The 21344-nt window shown below is 45.6% G+C and overlaps 1 protein-coding gene across 2 annotated transcripts in view; it reads right to left on the bottom strand.

The window, feature by feature from the left end:
- Positions 1–21344, bottom strand: part of SLC7A8 (solute carrier family 7 (amino acid transporter light chain, L system), member 8) — a 49012-nt gene that overhangs the window by 26796 nt on the left and 872 nt on the right. For both annotated transcript variants that reach the window (XM_012734077.1, XM_004694640.2), the window contains 2 exons: positions 6482–6686; positions 5433–5584 (listed from right to left, as the gene is read on the bottom strand). In XM_012734077.1, coding sequence (XP_012589531.1) covers positions 5433–5584; positions 6482–6686 — 357 coding nt within the window. The remainder of the gene's footprint in view (positions 1–5432; positions 5585–6481; positions 6687–21344) is intronic.

The raw sequence follows: 21344 nt of genomic DNA, 5'->3' as shown, positions 1-21344 counted from the left end.
TTGAATAATGTTTCACTCAATGTTGACCACATTTTCCCTCAATTTACTGCTACATGACATTGAATGAAATAAAGTTATTCAAAGACCAGATATACATTCTACTCTCCACCAGGTCACTTCTCTCTTGACCCAAGTCTCGCCTGCACCTTACTTACCCTTCATTATTCTGTTATGCTTAACTGGCGCCTGCTTATTTACCGTTCAAGTGTAGGGAGACTTCCCTACACTCCTCACAAATCACTAACACATCTTTCTCTGTGTTTCTGCCCTTACATTGTATTGTAATTATTTGTTTGTGCACTAATCTCTGTACTTGCTTTACATCTCTTCCAAGACTCTATATAGATCTACCTGTTCTGCTCCCCACTCTGTCTCTGTTGAATCCTCTCACCATCTACCCCCCCCACAACACCTCTGGCTTACATCCCAGCTCTTGTATGTATAAATAAATAAATCTTAAAAAATAAATAAATGGCCCTCCCTGGTGGCGCAGTGGGTTAAAGCACAGCACTAAGAAGTTTAAGCCACTTCCGCATGAGTTCGATGCCCGCCTGCCCCGGAGGAAATCCACATGGCGTGGCAGACCTCTCCTGACCCGCCCGCTGCTCCCCTCAGCAGTGTACTTTGATCATCTGCCTGTTCTGCTCCCCACTCTGTCTCTGGTGAATCCTCTCACCCTCTGTATCTCTGGCCTGTACCCCAGTTCTGTATGAATAAATAAATAAATCTTTAAAAATAAATAAATAAATAAATAAATAAATAAATAAATAAATGGCTTTATTTATATATAAAAGAAAATGTCTTTTCTCCACTCAATGTAGGAGCTCAATGTAATGATTAACTGATAGATTTGTAATTTTTTTTTCTAGATGACCTACTTATAGAAAAATTTTAGCCTTTTTCCCTTTTTTTAAAGGTTTATTTTATTTATGCATACAGAACTGGGGCACAGGCCAGAGGTGCAGGGGTGAGAGGAGTCACTAGAGAGAGAGTGGGGAGTAGAACAGGCAGATGTATTAAAATACACTGCTGAGGGAGGCAGTGGGTGGGTCAGAAGAGGTCTGCTGTGTCATGTGGGTCAGCTCCCTGGCTGGGGATCAAACTTTGGCTACAGTGGCTATGATAGCTTCATAGTGCTGCACTTAACTGGTTGTGCCACCAGGGAGGGCCCTAATTTTAGTCTTAATTCATCATAAATATGAAAAATGGGATTTTAGCCAAATTGACCAGTGAGTAAAAATCAAGAGATTTTCTATATAATTAAATTTGAAATGTTGGCTAGTTAGAAGTAATATATAGAGAAAAAGGCAACTTGGATGTATGGAAATCACATCTGGGCAAGTTTGTGTCTGTCTGGATTCACATATACGAGGCAGATGAGACACTAAAGAACCTTTTGGGGGTGAGAGAATGGGAAGAAGATAGGGCCCCCAAGGCATCTGAGGAAATACATTTAGCGCAAGGGGGTAAGAAGTTTGAACAAGAGAATATGGAACCTCAAAGGAAGGTGAACTGAGATTAAGGGATTTAGAAATTAAGAAAGACTGCTGAACCCTCAGATGTCAAGGGATTAATTTGCAAGAGACTTGCAACATACACAAGTTTAACTATCACAACATCCTGCATCAAGCACCTGGATTCTCCATGGAGGAGAATCAAAGTTATAAGTAATATATACAGGGAAAGCCTTTCCCTTCCAAATTGCTCAAGGAAAAAAAGAGGAGAAATCTGAAGCTCTGGAAAATTAACCTCTTAGGAATCTCAGTACAAAGATAGAAAACAAGATAAGAAGCAGTTTTTCCTTATAAAATTTTCCTTTTACTTCATTCTCCTGGAGTCAGAAAGGAGAAGGTGCTTGGGTACATAGAACTCAGGGAGAGGAGGGGGTCCTCAGAAGAAAAAATTCGGGCCCTCCCTGGTGGCACAAAGCGTTAGGACACAGCACTGGAAGCTAGCCACAGCTGCTTCAGTGCAAGTTCAACCCCCAGCCCAGGAGGTGACCCACATGGCGCGGCAGACCTCTCCTGCCTTGCCCGCTGCTCCCCTCAGCAGTGTACTTCGTGGATCTGCCTGTTCTGCTCCCCACTCCCCACTCTGTCTCTGGTGAATCCTCTCACCGCCCCTGCCTCTCTGACCTGTACACCAGTTCTGTATGCATAAGTAAATAAATCTTTAAAAAAAAGAAAAAATTCTACTTCAGATGACTATAGCCCCCACTGAGAGGAAGGAGACCAGCCCTGAGGGGGTGGGGGAGGGCACAAAGAGATTCCAAAGGAAAACCCAGAGATGGGAAGGAAGCACAAACAAGGGTCGCAGAATACCTGCTGTTCTCTCTCTGGTACTGGGACCACTTTGTTTTCCACAGTAGCACCTCCCACCCCCACATCCACCCCTTAACCATGGAGGATATGTTCAAGACATCCAGACACAGTGGATGCCTGGAACCTGTGTTTAAAACCTTAAATATCCTATGTTTTTTCCTATGCGTACATATCTATGATGGTTTAATTCATAAATTTGGCACAGTAAGAGGTTAGCAACAATAATAAATACTGAAAAAGAGGCCTGCCAGGTGGTGCAGGGGTTTAAGTCTCAGGGCTATCAAGCTATTATTGCCAGCCACTGTGGCCTGAGTTCTGGCCAGGGAGCTGACCCACATGGCGCAGCAGACCTCTCCTGTTCCACCCGCTGCTCCCCTCTGCAGTGTATTTCAATAGATCCACTTGTTCTGCTCCCCGCTCCGTCTGAGGTGAATCCTCTCACTCCCTGCACCTCTGCCTATACTCCAGTTCTTGTATGCAGAAATAAATTAAAAATAAATCTTTTTTAAAAAAGAAACAGAACAACTAAAATAATATACTGTACTAAAAGTTGTGTGAATATGTTCTCTTTAGCTCAAAATAACTTGGATTCTAGTTGACCATGGGTAACTGGAACTTTGGAGAGCTAGACTGGATAAAGGGGCACAACTATAACTGGAAACTCAGGTACTAGCCAAAAGATGCATATGAATGATAAAAGAGTAAGCTGCATAAATTACCTATCTGTGTATAGGTGCAGAGATATGCATTTTGTTTATTTCTTTATAGATACAAGAGCTGGGGTGTAGGCCAGAGGTGTGTATGTATGGGGGGGGAGGATGGTGACAGGACTCACCAGAGACAGAGTGAGGTACAGAACAGGTGGATCTACTGAAATACACTGCAGTGGAGCGGGTGGGACAGCCATGTGGGTCAGGTCCCTGGCTGGGGATCGAACTCATGCTGCAGTGGCCTCTGATAGCTTCACAGTGCTAAGACCTAACCCCTATAGCACCAGAGAGGCCCCCCAACTGATCCACTGTTGTCACAACTACTAGGCAGGGGAGAAGGGGAAGATTAGGAGAAGCTTTTGCAGTTAATTCTATATATTATTTGAATTTTGTACCTAGACAATATAGTCACTTAGGAACCCTGAAAAAAAAAAAAGGAAGAAGAAACACCCAAACAAATTGCAAAAGGCCCCCAAACCAAGTTCAGTACCTCTGTCCCAACTCTTCCCCTCCCACTAACATGCTTATTCTGGAGAAGGGAGAAAGGCTTTTCATTTAATTAAAATGTAAAATACTTTCTTTTTTTTCCCTGCCTGGTGGTCAGGGATATCCCGCCGACTCAGCAGTGAATAATCAGCTTTGACCTAAATAATAGAATAACTCAAAGTGGCCACTGCAGCTGCATAAGCGTGATCTGAATCTATGGTTCCCTTCCTCTCTTTCTCTCTCTCCCCTCTCCCACCCGTCCAGACTCCATTCAGGCAGACAAGCCAGTTACAGCAGGTTCTTCCCTCTTTTCCACCCCTATCTGGTTCATTGCACCATCATTTCTCATTTGATCTATTCCAAAACAGCCTCTCCATGAAACTAGACTTGGTCTCATCAGCTCGCTCCTCCAGCAAACCCTGGCCAGGGGCTTTGCCACTCCAATTATCCACCCTGGGTTCCACACCCTGACCACCAACTCCTCAAGCCAACCTCTCCACTACACACCAGCAGCTTCTCCACAGAGGGAAGCTTGGCCCTCAAAAACTCTCATTCCACATTGGCTGGAATCCATCAGCAGCTTGCCACAATGACACAGCAGAAAGAAGAGCTTCTTATAGAAATACATCCAGGTCATCCCAAGCTCTCTACAGCTTCTCTGAAGAATACTCTCAGGTCTACCCCGAAGAGCTCTGGACCTATTTGACACAGCTGGCTTAATGCCAAGAGGATGGAGGCATGCTGGAATTAAAGATGTGGACATTTGATAAGAGATAGCATCCACCAAGCCTTTATGAGAGCCTGGTTTCTATTTTGCTGGATACCCGAGCAGACAATTTGAGGGGCCTGGACCCTCTCAAAAAAAAAAAAAAAATCAACAAACCAGAAAACAGAAACTGTGCACTAAACTCAAAGAAGCTGGACACCTCTGGCCTGAAGGGGCCAGCAGGTGTCTATCTCTATGCCTATGCAAATGTGTGCACCCCACAGGGAGACGAACTGGGGGTTCTTCACACCTGGGAGGAAAAAAAGTACACAGGGTGAGGTGGGGAGACGCTTTCCATTTTCCTCCAAGGAATAAGGAAGAATAGCTTGGATTGAAGATTTTTCTGCTTATGGCAGAGGAAAAGTACTTGAACACATCTCAAGGACATTGGCAAACTCTGTCTCTGGAGGACAATCTTGTCTGCTATTAAATCACACATAGTTCTACACAGAAAGCAGAGGGCAGATAAACGTTACTGAACCTTTGACTGCAGGAACTGGGTTAGGTGAGGATTTTGTCATCACTTAAGGTAGGAGTTTCTCAATTCCTCCTTGGCTGGGTGCTGGTGGTGTCCAGATGAGGGGTGGGCTGCAGAGGGGATGGTTACAGCAACCTGTCTGTCTGGACCTGAGTGCTAGCTATGGACAGGGTCGTCCTAGCTCCAGGGAGGGTTTGGCCTCCACTGTACTAACTACTCCAGAAGGTCTGAAATACCGCCTGGGCTCACCTAGGGCTCACCTAAGCTAGAGGCTTTGGAATATGTAAAGGAAGCAGTGGGGATCCTGCCATGCAGGGAACTGGACCCTACATCCTGATTTCCCTCCCAAGGGTGGGCTGAACAGCTTGAGGTTCACCATTTCTAGCGGGAGGGTTTGGGCACTTCTTGTCTTTGTTACTTTAGCAGCATCAGCAGGAAAAAGGAAGCTGTGTCTGTGCACAACACCCTGAAATAGCCGTGGCCAGCGCTCATGTGGCACTCCTTCCACCCCCTTTAGCCTGTCTGGTGGCAGAAACAACAGCTCTTCCTGCATTCCCACACCCTTTGTCTCCACCTCCTCCAGCTTTGGACCAACTAGAACCACCATTTAAAAAAAAAAAAAAAAAAGGAAAAAGAGGCCATGCTGAGAGCGAGCAGCAAAGGCCACTTACATAAGCAGATGGCAGCCAGGAGTCGCAGGCCAGACTCTGGAGGGAAGCAGGTGGGGAAGAGCGGCTGTAACACGTAGTTGGAGAAGGTGAGGGCGATGACAGCCTGGTTGGTGGGGTAGATCACCAGCACCGCAATCCAAAGCCTCAGGAACCTGAAGTGTGGGGACAGGATGGAACTTGACTCAAGAGGCAGTGAGGTCCCCCTCCCACCACCCCAGGCATGGTGGAGGTTCAGAAGCCATCAGGGGAAGCCTGGGCAAGTCACTGGACGGTGGTAGGAGAGGTAGGTAGACTCAAGTGCACTTCCACTTGTTTTGTGGAGGCTGAGGAGCCTGGCCCCCACTCAAATAAGAGACTCAACTGTTTGCAATGACAAAATTATTTAACGTCGAAGAGCTACACTTCAATTGCTACTCATACAGTTTTGGCCTTCTTTCTCTCTTCTCCTTTCATCAACTCTTCTCCTGTGGCACCCCAGCATCCAGTGGTGGCAAATAAAATATGTAAGCCCTGGATTTTGACAACCAGGACAAGAGGAGGATGTGCTTCGGTAAGCAGCAGCTGGGGGTGGGGCTAGGGGGCCGGTGTATCACGTGGGACTTGCGGGGGAAGTGTGCTCCACACTGGGGCCCACTGGTGGGGGTGAGTGCCCGGGTAGCAGGGTTGCAGAAATTGAGGAAATTCAGGATCAGGGCCATGCCCCAGAGGAAACCATTATGCTTGGTAAAGTAAGAAGCAGGTACCTGTCATTCTCATTGTCAAGATAAAGGGGTTTTGTGTTGTGACGTGCTTTCCTGGGAGTCTGCAGTCAGAGCTGTCATACAGTTGTTTACTCTTACTCACAGCCTCTGTTCCGCTGAGATCGACAGAGATTAAGATCACAGTCTGGTTCCTCTGCCACTCTCAGCAGTACCGAGGCCACTCAAGGCTACCCTAGCCACCATGACATGTAGGGTGGCCAGCAGTCCTGACCCCCATCTCTCCTCGGCACACTGGAAACTCCTGACCTCGGCTTTCTAGACAGCTGGGGCTCCTGCAGGCCCTCTTACCCAGCCAGTCCTCCGAAGATGTCCTTGACATAGGAGTAGTCACCGCCAGATTTGGGGATGGTGACCCCGAGCTCAGCGTAGCACAGGGCTCCCACGGCTGTGATAAGGCCCGTTATGATCCAGACAATGAGCGCAAAGCCCACGGAGCCCGCATTCTCCAGCACGCCCTTTGGTGACACAAAGATGCCAGAGCCGATGATGTTCCCTGCACGGGGCGATGGGGAGACACAAGTCAGCACGGTTGGCGCAAGCAGCAATTGCAAGAGTAGTCTCATCTGATCTGTTTCTAACCTGCTTTGGGGATGCTTCAGTCACCCTCAGCATGGATATCTAGCAGTCATTCTTCAAAACAGGGGAGAAGGAGCAGTTGATGGGTAGGAATAGACCGGGAACTCACTCAGGTATGTCTTAAGTGTCCCTCAACCCTGGGACAAGCCTATGGAATCAGATATCAGTGTCCCCACTTTACAGAGGAGGAAACTGAGTCGCAGAGACACCAAGTGCATTTTCAGGAACACGACGTCGCAAGTGGTGGAACATATATTGAACTTTAGGAACCTCTGACCAGACTGGCCGCAGCCCACCCCAGGAGACGAAAGGTTCTTAGACTGGCTGGAATGGCAGGGCTGGAGAACCAGGCTTTTCTCAAACACTGGATGCCAGTTAGAAAGCTGTGAGAAGGAGCCAAACTTTTGGACAGATTGTGGTCACGCCCCGTGACTGGGAGTTTTCAAGACCTATGAGTTTGGACAGCCCTCCTAAAGGCTGGCCTCTGCTCCCAGCATGACAGCCCCACCTTGTGAGGAACCGAAATAACCCTATAAAACACTCCCTGTGTTTGAAGGTGGTTTTAGGAGGGCAAGTACATGCAAAGCCCCAACACTGTGTTCTTCCAAAGGTCTTTCTCCTCCATGGTTCCTTGTGGCACTCAGGACGGCCTGAAGGGCTTCAGGGAGAGGAGGAAGGGCTGGTACATTTCTATTTTGCAGACCAAGAGACTAAGTGCAGAAGGATTAAGTGACTTTTTCCAAATTCCACAGCCACTGATGGGTAAAATTGGATCCAGAAGTCAGTTTCCCAATGCTTAGAGCATTCTTTCCACTAATCCACTTCTGCTTCTGTATTTAAGAGGCTGGTTTTCTCCTGAGAGGTGAGGCTGACAGCAAGGAGCGAATGGTTGACTACAAGGATGTGAGTGCTGGGCAAGGGAGGAGGAGTGATAGGAGTGCAGCTCCCGCATGCTCTGTTCCATTCTTTTCCTTGTGCACCTCCTGTAACCCAAGGTGAGGTTGAGTGTTCATAGAACAGGTGTGCTTTAAGTTCTCTGCACATAACACCCAATTGCATCATCAAAGGCCTGAGGGAAGAGGAAACTAACTGGATCCAGGTAGCAATGCAAAGCTGGAGTATCGTTTATTTGAATGTTCTAAAGACATCTGAAATTCCCACCATCTCTCTTTCATGGTTTAGAACCAGTTCTAAGTTAAATGAAATGAAGAGTATAGAACGTTATGCTCCGCTTTCAAAGCTGACTTTCAGATGGCAACCATAACTCAACCTCAATCCAGCCCTGCAACTTTCACCTAAACCAAAATCCAATTTTTTTTTTAAAGATTTATTTATTTGTACATACAGAACTGGGGTTACAGGCCAGAGGCTCAGGGGCGGTGAGAGAATTCACCAGAGACAGAGTGGGGAGCAGAACAGGCAGATCGACGAAGTACACTGCTGAGGGGAGCAGCGGGCGGGTCAGGAGAGGTCTGCCACGCCATGTGGTCACCTCCGGGGCAAGCGGGATTTGAACTCATGCAGAAGCGGCTTTAGATTCTCAATGCTGTGCTTTAACCCACTGCGCCACCAGGGAGGGCCACCAAAATCCAATTTTTAATAAAAGTTTTTAGAAGATTTATTTATCTGTGCATCAAGAACTGGGGGATAGGCCAGAGGTACGGGGGTGAGAAGACTCACTAAAGACAGTGGGGAGCAGAACAGGAGGATTACCTGAAGTACACTGCTGAGGGGAGCAGCAGGCGAGACCGGAGAGGTCTGCTGCGCCAGGTGGGTCAGCTCCCTGGCAGGAGATTGAACTCATGTTCAAGCAGCTTCATAGTGCTGTGCTTTAACCCACTGTACCACTGGGGAGGGACCCAAAATTCAATTTTAATCCCAGGCCATGCATACAGTTACTTTAATTAAAGGGACAGAGAAAATATTCACAGTCTGAAAACATAAGGTTCTATTCCTCTGAAAAGAATTCATTGCCCCTTTTCAAACTTAAAATTTGCAGCACGAGATGAATAATGGGAAAGGGAAGGGGGCAGACAGGTTTATAAGCAGTCACAGGCAATAAGTCTGAAGTACAGAACCAGAGGGCAAGGGACCACAGCTGGACTCAAATAGAAAGGAAGTACATTGCTGTCTCAAACACACTTTCCTTTGCTTAGTGCTGATCACCTGGACCAAAGAAAGGGCTGTGAAACTAAAAGAATGGTGGGCCCTCCCTGGTGGTGCAAGGGGTTAAAGCAACACTATGAAGCTAGCTGCAGCCACTGTAGCCATGAGTTTGATCCCCTGCCTAGGAGCTGACCCACATGGCACAGCAGACCTCTCCTGTCTCACTGCTGCTCCCCTCAGCAGTGTATTTTAGTACATCTGCCTGTTCTGCTCCCCACTCTGTCTCTGGTGAAACCTCTCACCCCCTGCACCTCTAGCCTACACCCCAGTTCTTGTATGCATAAATAAATAGGTCCTTTGTATTCAAATTTGTTAAACAGAAAAAAGTGATTTGGGTGTCATGGATTCTTAAAGGCATTTCCTTTTTTGGCTATTTATTTAAAACCCTGCATTAGCAACAGAGGGATCTTTCAGGCTTCCTCTCTCCACTGAGTTTCCACAGTGCTTTGCATGAATGTTGAGTTAGTAGAGACCAAATACCTCAGGGCATGGTGACCCTGTCAAGTGACTCTTCCCCTGCCAATTTAAACACCTGGAAGACACCAAGTTCTGAGAGAACGAAAGACAGTGATAACAGTGTTGAATGGTGATAGTAAGTCCCTGGCCTAGCAGGAATTAATCAGAAAAATGATCTACAGGGCATTTCAAACCAGCTGCTGAGGAGAGCAATGCAATTAGGGCTATAAACCGAGCTCAAGGGGTTAGAAAAACAAGACATAAGAAAAACAGGGCTTGACTTTGGCCTTTAAGGTGCTGGAAGGAGGGGGAGGGGAAAACAGCTAGGTGTTTCTCAAAGCCAGGAACAACTGTGGAAAGGGTGGAAATGGAGGCAGATGTTATTGGAAAGATCCCATCTTCTCAGGAATGAAGAGTGTTAATATGCCACAGAGGGTTCTTGGAAAACAAACAGCACGACAGGGACCTCTTCAGTTCTGCTTTTCTCCATCCTTGCCCTTTCAAGGAGCCACCAGAAGGTGGAAACCACTCGAAGGTGGGGTGCCATCTGAACAGCCTTTGTGGGGTCTGACTACTTCTCGCCTCCACTTATTCTTGGTTCACACATCCTTCCACGGAGCTGCCAGAGCGATGTTGAAGCTCGTCATAGGTTGGCATTGGGATGGAGCACTCTCGTTATAAAAATTGGGTCCTCCCCCCAACAATCTCAATTACAAAAACAATACCTAAAAAAAGGATCCTCCCTGGTGGCACAACAGGTCAAAGCATAGCACTATGAAGCTATCGCAGCCACCAGTTTGAATCCCCAACCAGGGGGGTGACCCACATGGTGCGGCAGACCTCTCCTGACCTGCCCACTGGTCCCCTTGGCAATGTATTTCAGTACATCTGCCTGTTCTGCTCCCCACTCTGTCTCTGGAGAATCTTCTCACCCCCGTACCTCTGGCCTGTACCCCAGTTCTGTAAATATAAACCTTTTTTAAAAATCTAAAAAGAAGTTGAGTTGTGCCAATGAAAGCCGATCACCAGATAACAGGTAAAAGAGGAATGCTTCTCCCTGATTTTAGGAAGCCATGACTTAGAATCAGATAACATTCCTCTACCATAGCAGCAGCCTCCTCTGGAGAAGAAATGACACTGCAAAGCAGAGCTATGTTGTGGAGTTAAAAGAATGTGGAGGATACATGCAATGCCCACCATATGCAATCTCTAGTGTGATCCTTCAGTTAATATTGATTTTCCCCACTAGACTGTAAGCTCCCGGAGAGCAGGAAGTGTCTCCTGCTCACCCTATAGTGTCTCCTGGAAGACAGTGCACAATGTTTATCAAATGAATGATGCTGGACTTAACTCCATAAGAAATTTAATATGCCTGTTACTTCCAATGCTATGAATGTGTTCAGGCTATACATTGTTGTCTGAGTAAAACAATCCACTTATTTCACTACTGGGGAGAATAGACTGGCTATTATTACCTTCTCCAGCTTATGGGGAGAAGAAAGTAGGGCAACAATTATTCCCATTTTCCAAATGGGGAAAATGAGGGAGGTATTATTACTCTTATTTTGTGACAGCTTCAAGCTTTCTCCTGCAAATAGTCACTCTGCATCTTCCACTTGGTGGGCAATGAAAATGGTTCACAGAAGATGCTTATTAAAGAACTGAAACAGATCTGATTCCTTCTATTTCAATCACTTTCCACAGTGATTTGCAAAATGGTCACAACCATTACCTTACTGGACTCTCTTAACTATGTGCTTAGGTGCCCAGGATAGGTACTATCATTGCTACTTATCTTTGTGGAGACTGAGGTTCAGAGAGGTAAAGTCACATACTAATAGGTGGCCAAGGCGTGGATGAAAGGCCAAGTCCTTGGACTCCTGGCCTAGGTTTTACTCCTTAATCCATGCTGCCTCTCCTCTTGAAATTGCTCAACATACACTTTGACTATAGGGCTTTAATCTTGGATAAAGTCCAACTAAGGTCTTTCTGGAGTGACTTTGGAAATGGAGAACTAGGAAAGGGCTTTTCTACCTTGAATATGAACCTTTCTGGGAGAGATGCAGGTTGATAATGGTGGGGATATTTTCTCTCCATTGTTTGACTCTTCATTCAAGAATGAGCTGCCCATTGATCTGGTATAACCAACAGATACTCGAGGCCAGAGTTTTAGTCCTCCCTTTCATCCACCCCAATTAATAAAATAATCACCTTATTATATACATCTGCTGTAGTGCGAAATGGGTCTTAGCATGCCTGGATATCGAGGCCCAGCTTGGCTTGTTCTATCAAAGAAAAGCCATATAAACCACTCCATTAAAAACGGGGGCCAACTTATATCAGTGGGCAAGTCTTCACTGGAAAAATTGCTGGAACTGAGAAAATCCACATTTGCCATAAATAACCACTAACTTTCCCCACTGTGGACCAATACCTATGGAACTCCTATTAAGGCCTTACTCACCTCCAGGCCTGTCCACACTAGAATGCTGTAGCCATTAAAGAATTTCCCAGGGCATGGAATTACAGACTTCTAGTGCCCAGCAGAGAGGGTTTGGCTTTCTGTACTAACTCATGCCAATTCAGAGATCCCCCTTGGCCACAGAGCTTCTGTACAGGTCTGTGATGGGGGAGAAAGCCACGGTAAACCTTGTTCTTGTTCCACAAACTGACTGGGTGGATTTCGGGGTTTTCAGGACAGGGAAACAGTGTAAAAGCAGGGTCTGGTATCCTCACAGCAGGCCAGGAAGCTCACCATGTGAGCTTCCAGAATTAACACTTCCTCTGTACATTGAGAAGACATCTACCGCAGGGTGCCAGCAGGACTGCACTGGGACATGTGCCCCCGTGGAGTCGCCATCACGGGAGGAAGGGAGATGTGAACGGGGCCGTATGTTAGGGATTGCTTAGTGAAAAGCAAGAAGGGCACTAGATAGAGTGGGCGGAGCCACGGGGGGCCTCGTTTAGCCACTCACAAGCTGTGTGAGCTGAAGTGTTCCGAGTGTGCCTTTTTCATCTGCTGAATGCTCCGGCCCTGCCAACCTCATGGGGTTGTAGGATCAAAGAGCTCACCCAAGTATGGGAGCACTTTATAATCTATGATATGCTAGCGATTTAGGCAGTGAGGGTAAAAATCAGCCCTAGAAGAATCCAACGGGTTTGCTTTAGAGGTTTGGCTCCAAAATAGCACTGCAGAGCCAGGACCATGAAGCATTCTCTGAGTCATTTGTCTGCTTGTCTAGGTATAATTTTTAGATGCCACGGGTGGGCGGCCAGCAGGTAATTACATCTCAAGTATTTATTGAGCACCCACTCTGTACATGCTTGCTTTAAAAGGTAATTGGGGAGCACTTGTTCACACACGGACTTTTAATGAAATAGATGGAGCCAACCACCACCCACCAGTCACTGAAAGACAAGCATCTAGGCCTGAGGGGCTAAGAGTGCTGAGCCCTCAAATATTCCCATTAAGCATTCACATCTGGCCTCCAGCGTCTCTCTGTCTGGTTGCAAAACCAGGAACCCTTAGTGTGAGGCTCTGGCTACCTCAGAGGCTCTCATCCATGGGCAGTTTTGTCCACCGTTTCTCCACCCCAGGGGATAGCTGTCAATGCCAGGGGATACTTGGTTGTCACAAGTGGGGGTGCTACTGGCATCTAGTGAGTTGAGACCAGGAATGCTGATAACTAGCCTAGAAGGCTCAGGACAGCTTCCCACCACAAAGAAAATCCGACCCCAAAAGCACTAGTGGCAGGGTTGAGAAACAACGCTCTGTCTTCAAGCCCCTTTCACATTGGAACTTGGAATGATTTAGGAACTTTTTTTTTTTTAAGCAAGGCAAACACAAAAATTCATTGTTCAGAATAGCTCAATTTAAAGAACCTAGAGTTGTGTGTGTGTGTGTGTGTGTGTGTGTATGAGTGTGGCAAAAAATACATAATACTAAATTTACCACAATGTTAAGTTTAATCATATTGCTGAGAAACAGATCTGTAATGGATTATTTGATTTGGACTGCTAGTATTTAACAAATACTTTCAAAGCACATTCCAAGTACCAGGCTGAATATGTGGGTCTGTGAAAGCTAGTAAGTTTCAGTCCCTGATTTCAAGGAATTGTGTGGAGAAGTTAAGACATAGAAATGTGGACACAGAGCTGACACCAAGCAAGAGAAACTGCAAGAGTGCTATTGCCAGCAACATATCAGGGATGGAAAAGGTCACGTTGTGTGGGCTGTTCAGAAAAAGAGGGGAAGCACGAGACAGATGCTGATGAATAAGTACACCCAGATCAACAGAGACAAAAAGGAAAAGCACTTGCTGGTTGATAAGCAGGTCTGACTTGGTCTGGTCGGTCTTGTTATCACCAAAACCGATCCAACCTAAATTTCTGAACCAGCATCAGTGCGTGTGTGTGTGTGTTGTGTGTATGGACTGGGATGGGAAAGGAAGTGAAGGTGATGGAGGATGAGCTCAAGGAGAGAAATAAGCTATTATTTATTGAAATATAACATAGGATACTATCTTGACCTTATATTTTAAAGATTTATTTATTTATGCATGCAGAACTAGGACACAGGCCAGACATGCAGGAGCAGTAAGATGATTCACCAGAGGCAGAGCGGCAGGTCAGGAGAGGTCTGCATACCTCCCTAGCCAGGGATGGAACTCAAGCTGAAGCGAGCCTCACAATGCTATGCTTGAACCCATTGTGCCACCAGGGAGGGCCACCAGCTTGATTTTTATACTCCATAAGAAACTTCCATTTTACAGCCAAGTTGTAAACAGGGGAGCAGTTTGCAAACAAGACTAACTCCAAAGCCCTTCCTGTCTGCTTTCTCACTGATGGCTTCTCCATTTCCAGCACCAGGGCTACTTGACCAATGTCTCATCCCTAAGGCAACATGACCTGGCTCTCAGCTTCTTACTAAACGCCTTATGCGAAATTGTAATCTAAAGAAGCTAAAAGTATTTGTGCATTTCTGGGGCCTCCCTCATGGTGCAAGGGGTTAATACATAGCACTATGAAGCTATCAGCAGTCACTGCAGCACCAGTTAGATCCCTGGCCAGGGAGCTGACCCACATGGCTCAGCGGACCTCTCCTGTCTTGCCCACTGCTCCCCTCAGCAGTGTATCTCAGTTGACCTGCTTGTTCTGCTCTCCACTCTGTCTCTGGTGAATCCTCTCACATGCTGTATCTCTGGCCTACACCCCAGTTCTTGTATGCATAAATAAATAAATCTTTTTTAAAAATACACTTAAAAAATTGTACATTTCTGAGGCAAACAGGTCCCTTTAAAATCTATATATAGATTAAACAAATACATTAGTAATTCTGCAGCAACAGTACTCCCTCTGGGTCATCTGCCATTAGAATGTGCAGCTCAGGGCGAGGTTGCCCAGAACACTTTCAGTCATATTGCTAAACTCTCTCCCCAGAAGTGACGTCACTGCTAATGCTGAGGATATTTAAAGCTGGGAGCAAACGGACAGGAAGACTTGTGACTGTGAAAAGAATGAGATGTGATCGATAAAGCTTTTCAGCTCAAACTTCATTCATTCTATAAATAAAACAGCTTCAAATAGACTAGAGGGATAATTTTACTTCTTAGAAGTAAAATTTACCAGTGTTCAGCTCAGGGTTGAGCAAGTGTTCTCAGTGAATGTTGGATGTCACAATATGGAATCACCCTGATTCTATGACCAGCAACCCCACCCAGTCCCAAATGGCAGCCTAAGTCTGCCAATTCCACATGTCCATGGGGAAGGTAATTGGGAGTGGGGTGGGGACACCTATGGGCATATTCTGGGAAGGGAAAAAGACAAGGTCCTTCTAGCTCTGAATTCTCAGGCAGGAGATAAAAATTGGGGCAAAACAGTTCCTAGCCCCTTGAGTTCCTGAATGACTGCTGTTTTTAGTAGCTCAGAATATATTGTGGGGATTATTTGCTCATGCCTGTTTTTTTGACACCCCCCCATTCCAAACAATAACAACAAAACAGCAAGATCAACAACAGAAATTCTTGAGGCATTTCTTTTCAGAAAGTGTGCTGCCAGATTAACCCTCAGAGGAAAGCAGAAAACCTGGGTAAATGGGCAGCTTGAAAAGTCCCAAGCAGTGTGCCCCTGTGACCATGCCACTCAGAGAAGTTGAACACACACAAACCCACATACACACATATAACCGTATCACATATATGCATCCTTATCACTTTCCTGACTTTTCTATACATACATACGTGCGTGTGTATAAAATGCTGGCCTCTCTGAGGTGGTCATTTGATCTGGGTCTAGTTTGTTTTTGTGGTTGCTTTGCTAAATAAAACTGGCCGTTTTTTGATTCTGTTTCTTGGGCACAGTTTTTACCTGCTGGGTTCCTATTTTCTTTTGCCAACCCTAAGCATTTCCGGTTAGTCATTCATAACTCTGTATAATTCTGTTGTGAGAACAAATTGGAGGCGTACCAGTAACAAGCTCAACCAGATTGCCCCTTGAGCTCCTGGGTTACTGGGTTTCTTCCTGGTTACAGCAGGAAGAAAGCAACAGGCTCCCAGGGGCCATCAGCTCAAGCGAAGAGGAGCACTGTGAAGCCCAGACTTCAGTGACCTGTGCGGGAAGCTTGGCTCAGCCACTGCCCAGTTATTTATTCATCTGAACCCTCCCTTCTACAAGGGTGCTTATTTCATGGGATTAGATGAGAACATTCATAAAGTGCTGATTAGGTATTTGGTGCTCCCCAGTACTTAGTAAAAATGGTCACTACCACGACTGCTAATTATTGTTGTTGTAATTATTATTATTATTACTATTATTACTACATTGCTGGGTACAGCCTTTCTTTATTCACTGAGATGTGTTTGTTTTGACAAGTTTCCTAGCTGGCTTCTGTCTGAGTTTTCTCTGAGAACAATGAGAGTTTTGAACTTGCTTTTATCTTGAGTGACACAATGCCTGATCCCCCCATGATAAAAAATAAAGATTGTAATACAGATTCATGAAGCAGTTTTCACACTCTCTCCCTAGGGTTAGCATCAAATAGACATTTGGGGGGCATTCGAAGTTATGCTGTCACATTAGGGTCTAAAATAAAATGGTGTAGATTTTCACATGGGTCTGAATATCTTTTGGATCTAAAATTTTTCCACAGCCCAGTGCTGTTTCAACATTGTTAGGCCAACAGCCATACTCTCTCTTTCTCTCTTTATTGAAAAATATCCTTTTAAAAAAGTCGTTCCTCCATGTTTTCAATATCAGACATCCATGGCCTTTCTGCACCCTAATCTCAGGGTGATTGTCCTCCAGGGTTCACTTCCCAACCACACAATACACACCCACCTGTCTCTCCTCTTGTGGTTGCTATTTAGAAGTGGAAGATAGCTAGAAGCTTGGCTAAGGAATCAGACCATTTCAGTAATCAATCAGACATGTGACCCTGGGCAAACTACCTACCAACTCTGTGACTCAGTTTCCCCAGGTTTAAAATATAGTCATAATAGCTCTTTCCACAGGGTAATTATCAAGATTAAATTATATATATATATATAGTTCATAGCATAAGAACTTTTTAATTTTTTTTTTCCTAGTTGGGAAAGAGTGCTCTAGGAGCCAGACCTTCATCCAGTGTTGCTGGGCAGCAAATATATACCAAATTTCCCCATAAATACACCCTTGCTGAAAACCAAAAGTTCTGACCTATTGTAGACAGTTTTCCCTTAGGGTTGCAGTCATTCTGGCATCTTCAAATCTAGATTCTGGGTGTGTGCCTACATCCACAACTGGTACTGGTACCAGTACAAAGAACCTAAACAACCAGGCACGTGGTGAGCAGCGCCATCCCGGCTGGGGAGAATGCCAGTCTGCAGGAGGAGGATGCACACGTGGGGCTTAGCAGGAGTGTGGTTCCTGCTGGCCGGATCCTGCAGAAACTGAACAAATGAACCTCAGCCTTTCCGCAGCCTTTTGCAATTGCACCAAGAAGCGTCCCTTTTTCTACTCCCAGCTGACTGCTCCCAGTTCTCCTTTACAGCGAGACACTTCCTCACTGGGAACACAGCACTGATTGTTTCATCTTTAAAAACAAATGAGGACCTCTGCCCGGGGCCCAAAGGAAATCATCCCTTTTAGGACAAAAAAATAAAAATGCTTAAAAGTTTGACTCAGGATTCAGGTAAGTTCTATGCTTGAATCCGGTGTCATTGCATTTTTGGCTGTGTGACCTTCAACAAGTTGCTTGTCCCTCTTGAGTTCTATTTCCTTATCTGAAGGATAAGATACTGAGTATCTACCACACTGGATTATTGTAAGGGATAAAAAGATAGTGGGCGTTAGGCAATTGGACAAGGGTCTGGCATATAGTAAGTTTTTTTTTTTAAGACTTATTTATTTATTCACACGGAACTGGGGTATAGGCCAGAAATGCGGAGGGTGAGAGGATTCACCAGAGACAGAGTGGGGAGCAGAACAGGCAGATCAATGAGGTACACTGCTGAGGGGAGCAGCGGCGGGTCAGGAAAGGTCTGCAGAGCCATGTGGATCACCTCCAAATGGCTCACCTCCGGGGCAGGTGGGGATGGAACTCATGTAGAACCGGCTTAAGCTTCTTAGTGTTCTGCTTTAACCCGCTGTGCCACCAGGGAGGGGCCATATAGTAAGTTTTTAATAACAACAACCTTTAACAGTAGCTTTGGTAACACTAATCAATGAATTTGCTGCTCCCCCAGACGTTCTTCAGCCTTTTTTGGGGGGCACATATTTATGCAAAAACTGCCAAATTCATCTGTTGCCAAGAGGAAACCTCTAGCCTGATTAGATTGGGGCAAAAGTAAAGTTAAAAAATTAAAAAGAGGGCCCTCCCTGGTGGCACAGCGGGTTAAAGCACAGCACTGAGAATCTAAAGCCGCTTCAGCCTGAGTTCGATTCCCGCCTGCCCCGGAGGTGACCACATGGCGTGGCAGACCTCTCCTGCCCGCCCGCTGCTCCCCTCAGCAGTGTACTTCGTTGATCTGTCTGTTCTGTTCCCCACTCTGTCTCTGGTGAAGCCTCTCACTGCCCCTGAGCCTCTGGCCTGTACCCCAGTTCTGTATGCACAAATAAATAAATCTTTAAAAAAAAAAATTTAAAAAGAGGTCCCTTCCTGGTGGTGCAGCTAAATGCTTCTTATAAACTACATGTTCAGATCTTTGCCAATTAAATTCAGCTGTCATTTGAATAATTGTGTCTCTGCTGAGCATGAGAGATTCAGAAAGGTGCAAGAGTCCTTATTTTGCTCAAGGAAGTAACAGTTTAATTGTGTTTATAATGACAGCATTTCCTGGAATCCTCTTCTCTACTCCATTCCCACCCCCATCCTTCAAGATGTTTTTAATGTAGTTTTCAGTGAGAGCTTTTTGTGTTTCCCATCATTCACTTCATTTTGCTCTTTTCAGTTCCTAGACAGGTGAACCAAATCATTAATTAATTAATGAACCAAATAATGAATGAATGAAAATTAATTTTCAATGTCCTCTGTTTATGTGCATGAATCTCATCTCTCCAATCAGACTCTAAGAGATGCTAGGGTACCAACCTTCCATTAGCTCATAGTTAGCATTCCTGTAATGACTGCCATTCTGTTATTCCTACTTTAAATCGTAAATGATGATTGTGAATAAAAGTTTATGAGCTTTATGTGAAGTATATCTCTCTAAGTCAACTGGCTATTAGATAGATTTGGGGCAATGTCTACTTTCCCATACCACATTCACCTGATCCACTTAGGAAATTTCCTTTCTCTTTCTGCCTTCTAAGTCTCTCTCCCTTCATGTTGACTTTGAACACCAGCTCACTGAATCCCGTGTAGAAAATGCCATTTCTATTTTTGCATTTGGTTTTGAAAAAGCTTGAATCACTATCATCTGCTCAAAAGTCCCTCTGGAAGAGGACAGGCTGAGCACATGTGTAGGCAACAGCCACAGGGGTGGGAAAGCAAAAGGGCTGGCCTCACAATCATCCTAGAGGGAACCTTTGCATCTCATCTTGGTTTACAGGCAAGGAGAATACTGCCTATTAACTCCACACGGATTCTCACACTCTAGGAAAATATCCTGATTTCTTTGAAATCACAGACTAAGATCTCTTTTCTCTGTACAACCCTGACATTATTCTTGTAACTGTAATGCCATGATTACATCGGGACTGTCATTGAAGTGACATCTACAAGGTTGAGACAAATTAGTAGTAACAGCCACCCAACTGAAACTGTACTTCTTACACCTGAACACTCATAGTCTTAGAAAAAAAAATGATAAAGATAGAGATAAGACAACCTGAATGTATAGGAACATACCCTCTGTTCTCGAATACCTGAGTATATAAAGAGATGGATGAGCGAGGCCAAGCAGGAGGGAGGTTTGACTGGGCTCGTGTGCATGTGGGTGTGCACATCTGTGTATGAATCAGAAGCTCCCCAAAGGGAGGAAAATGCTTAATCCTATCAGTCAAACCTGTGAAGGAGATAACAGGCTCTGTGCTATTTATAGACCTTAAATTGGCATGTGCTATACATATTGAGTACTTTGCTGATCTCATTTTTTAGAGTAGCTGAAATGAAAGAGAGGCAAAGTAAAGGTAGTGACATTCAGATCATGACTCAATTTTTTTTTTTTATAACATTACCTTTCTTATAACTGTGGATGCTTGGAAAACCTCCCTGAGTCAGAGAATTAGATCAAGTGGCTTTTCATTTTGAAAACAGAGTGGAGATAACGAGATCGCTCAAATCAGGGTGTAGAGGTGAAGGGGATTATCTGAATGCTGTACTCCAGTGTCTCTCACTGTTGCTTGGGTGCCAAATGTCTCTGTTCCACCACATGGTCCACAGGGTCGACCATCCAGAGAAACCGGTTCATGGGCACCAGGACAATAAACTCTCAAAAGGAGCTATGGAGAGATGACACAGAAAAATATGCAGCCTGATACTTTAACCCTGAAGTGAGGACCGTCATGAGCCATTGCCCTTCCATCTCCAGGGTCTCTCTGGGGCCCCTGCCCATAAGAGTGCAGTTAGGGGGGTTGGAATGATGCCCTCGCATCCCCAGAGAAGTTTACCATCCAAGTCTTCACCACGTACACATTTTACCTGTCTGTTCCTCCTTGGCCCCATAGTCTAGCTATTCCCAGTTCCCTGCAAGAACCTCACAGGGTCTCTGTGGATATATGGACAGAGATGGGTCAACTCCACTAGGCGACTAGAGAAACCGCAGACTATACAGGTGCAGACAGGCACAGTCTGTCTCTTTTTCCTCCACAACTTATTCCCTCATCTGGGAAATGGGACTACAACCCTGTTGTCTACTTCACAGAGTGAAAGTGCTGCAACAGATGGACAGCTACAGAAAGGCAGAGCGTTATTACTAGTGTAGCTGTTATCACTACACTTCACCTAGGCCCACAGAAAAGTTTCATATATCAAAACAACAGCAAAATACTGAATGTGCTTAAAAGCCAGCTGAGGAGATGGCTGCAGAAAAGCTTCTTAAACATTCACTCTCTAGGGCCCTCTCTGGTGGTGCAATGGGTTAGGACTCAGCAATGCAAGCAGGCCGCAGCCGCTTCAGTGTGAGTTTGGGTCCCGGCCCCGCCCCGGAGGGGACCCGCATGGTGCAGCAGACCTCTCCTGACCAGCTCGCTGCTCCCCTCAACAGTGTACTTCGTTGATCTGGCTGTTCTGCTCCCCACTCTGTCTCTGGTGAAGCCTCTCACCGCCCCTGTACCTCTGGCTTGTACCCCAGTTCTGTATGCATAAATAAAAAAAGAAAATTCACTTTCTAGCCCCACCTCAAGCCTACCGAATCCCAACCTCCCAGTGTGGAGCCGGAGATCCGGATTTTCCACAAGCTCCCAGGCATCGCTGACCATTGACATCCGTGTAACCTTATTTGCTCTTTTCAGAACTGCTCAGCCTGGGTTGGAGGAA

Source organism: Condylura cristata, unplaced genomic scaffold, assembly GCF_000260355.1.
Source record: "Condylura cristata isolate star-nosed mole 26May11 unplaced genomic scaffold, ConCri1.0 scaffold00045, whole genome shotgun sequence".
Taxonomy (NCBI): Eukaryota; Metazoa; Chordata; class Mammalia; order Eulipotyphla; family Talpidae; genus Condylura; species Condylura cristata.
The sequence above is the reverse complement of the archived record's forward strand: the minus strand, read 5'-3'. Positions and strand labels throughout refer to the sequence as shown.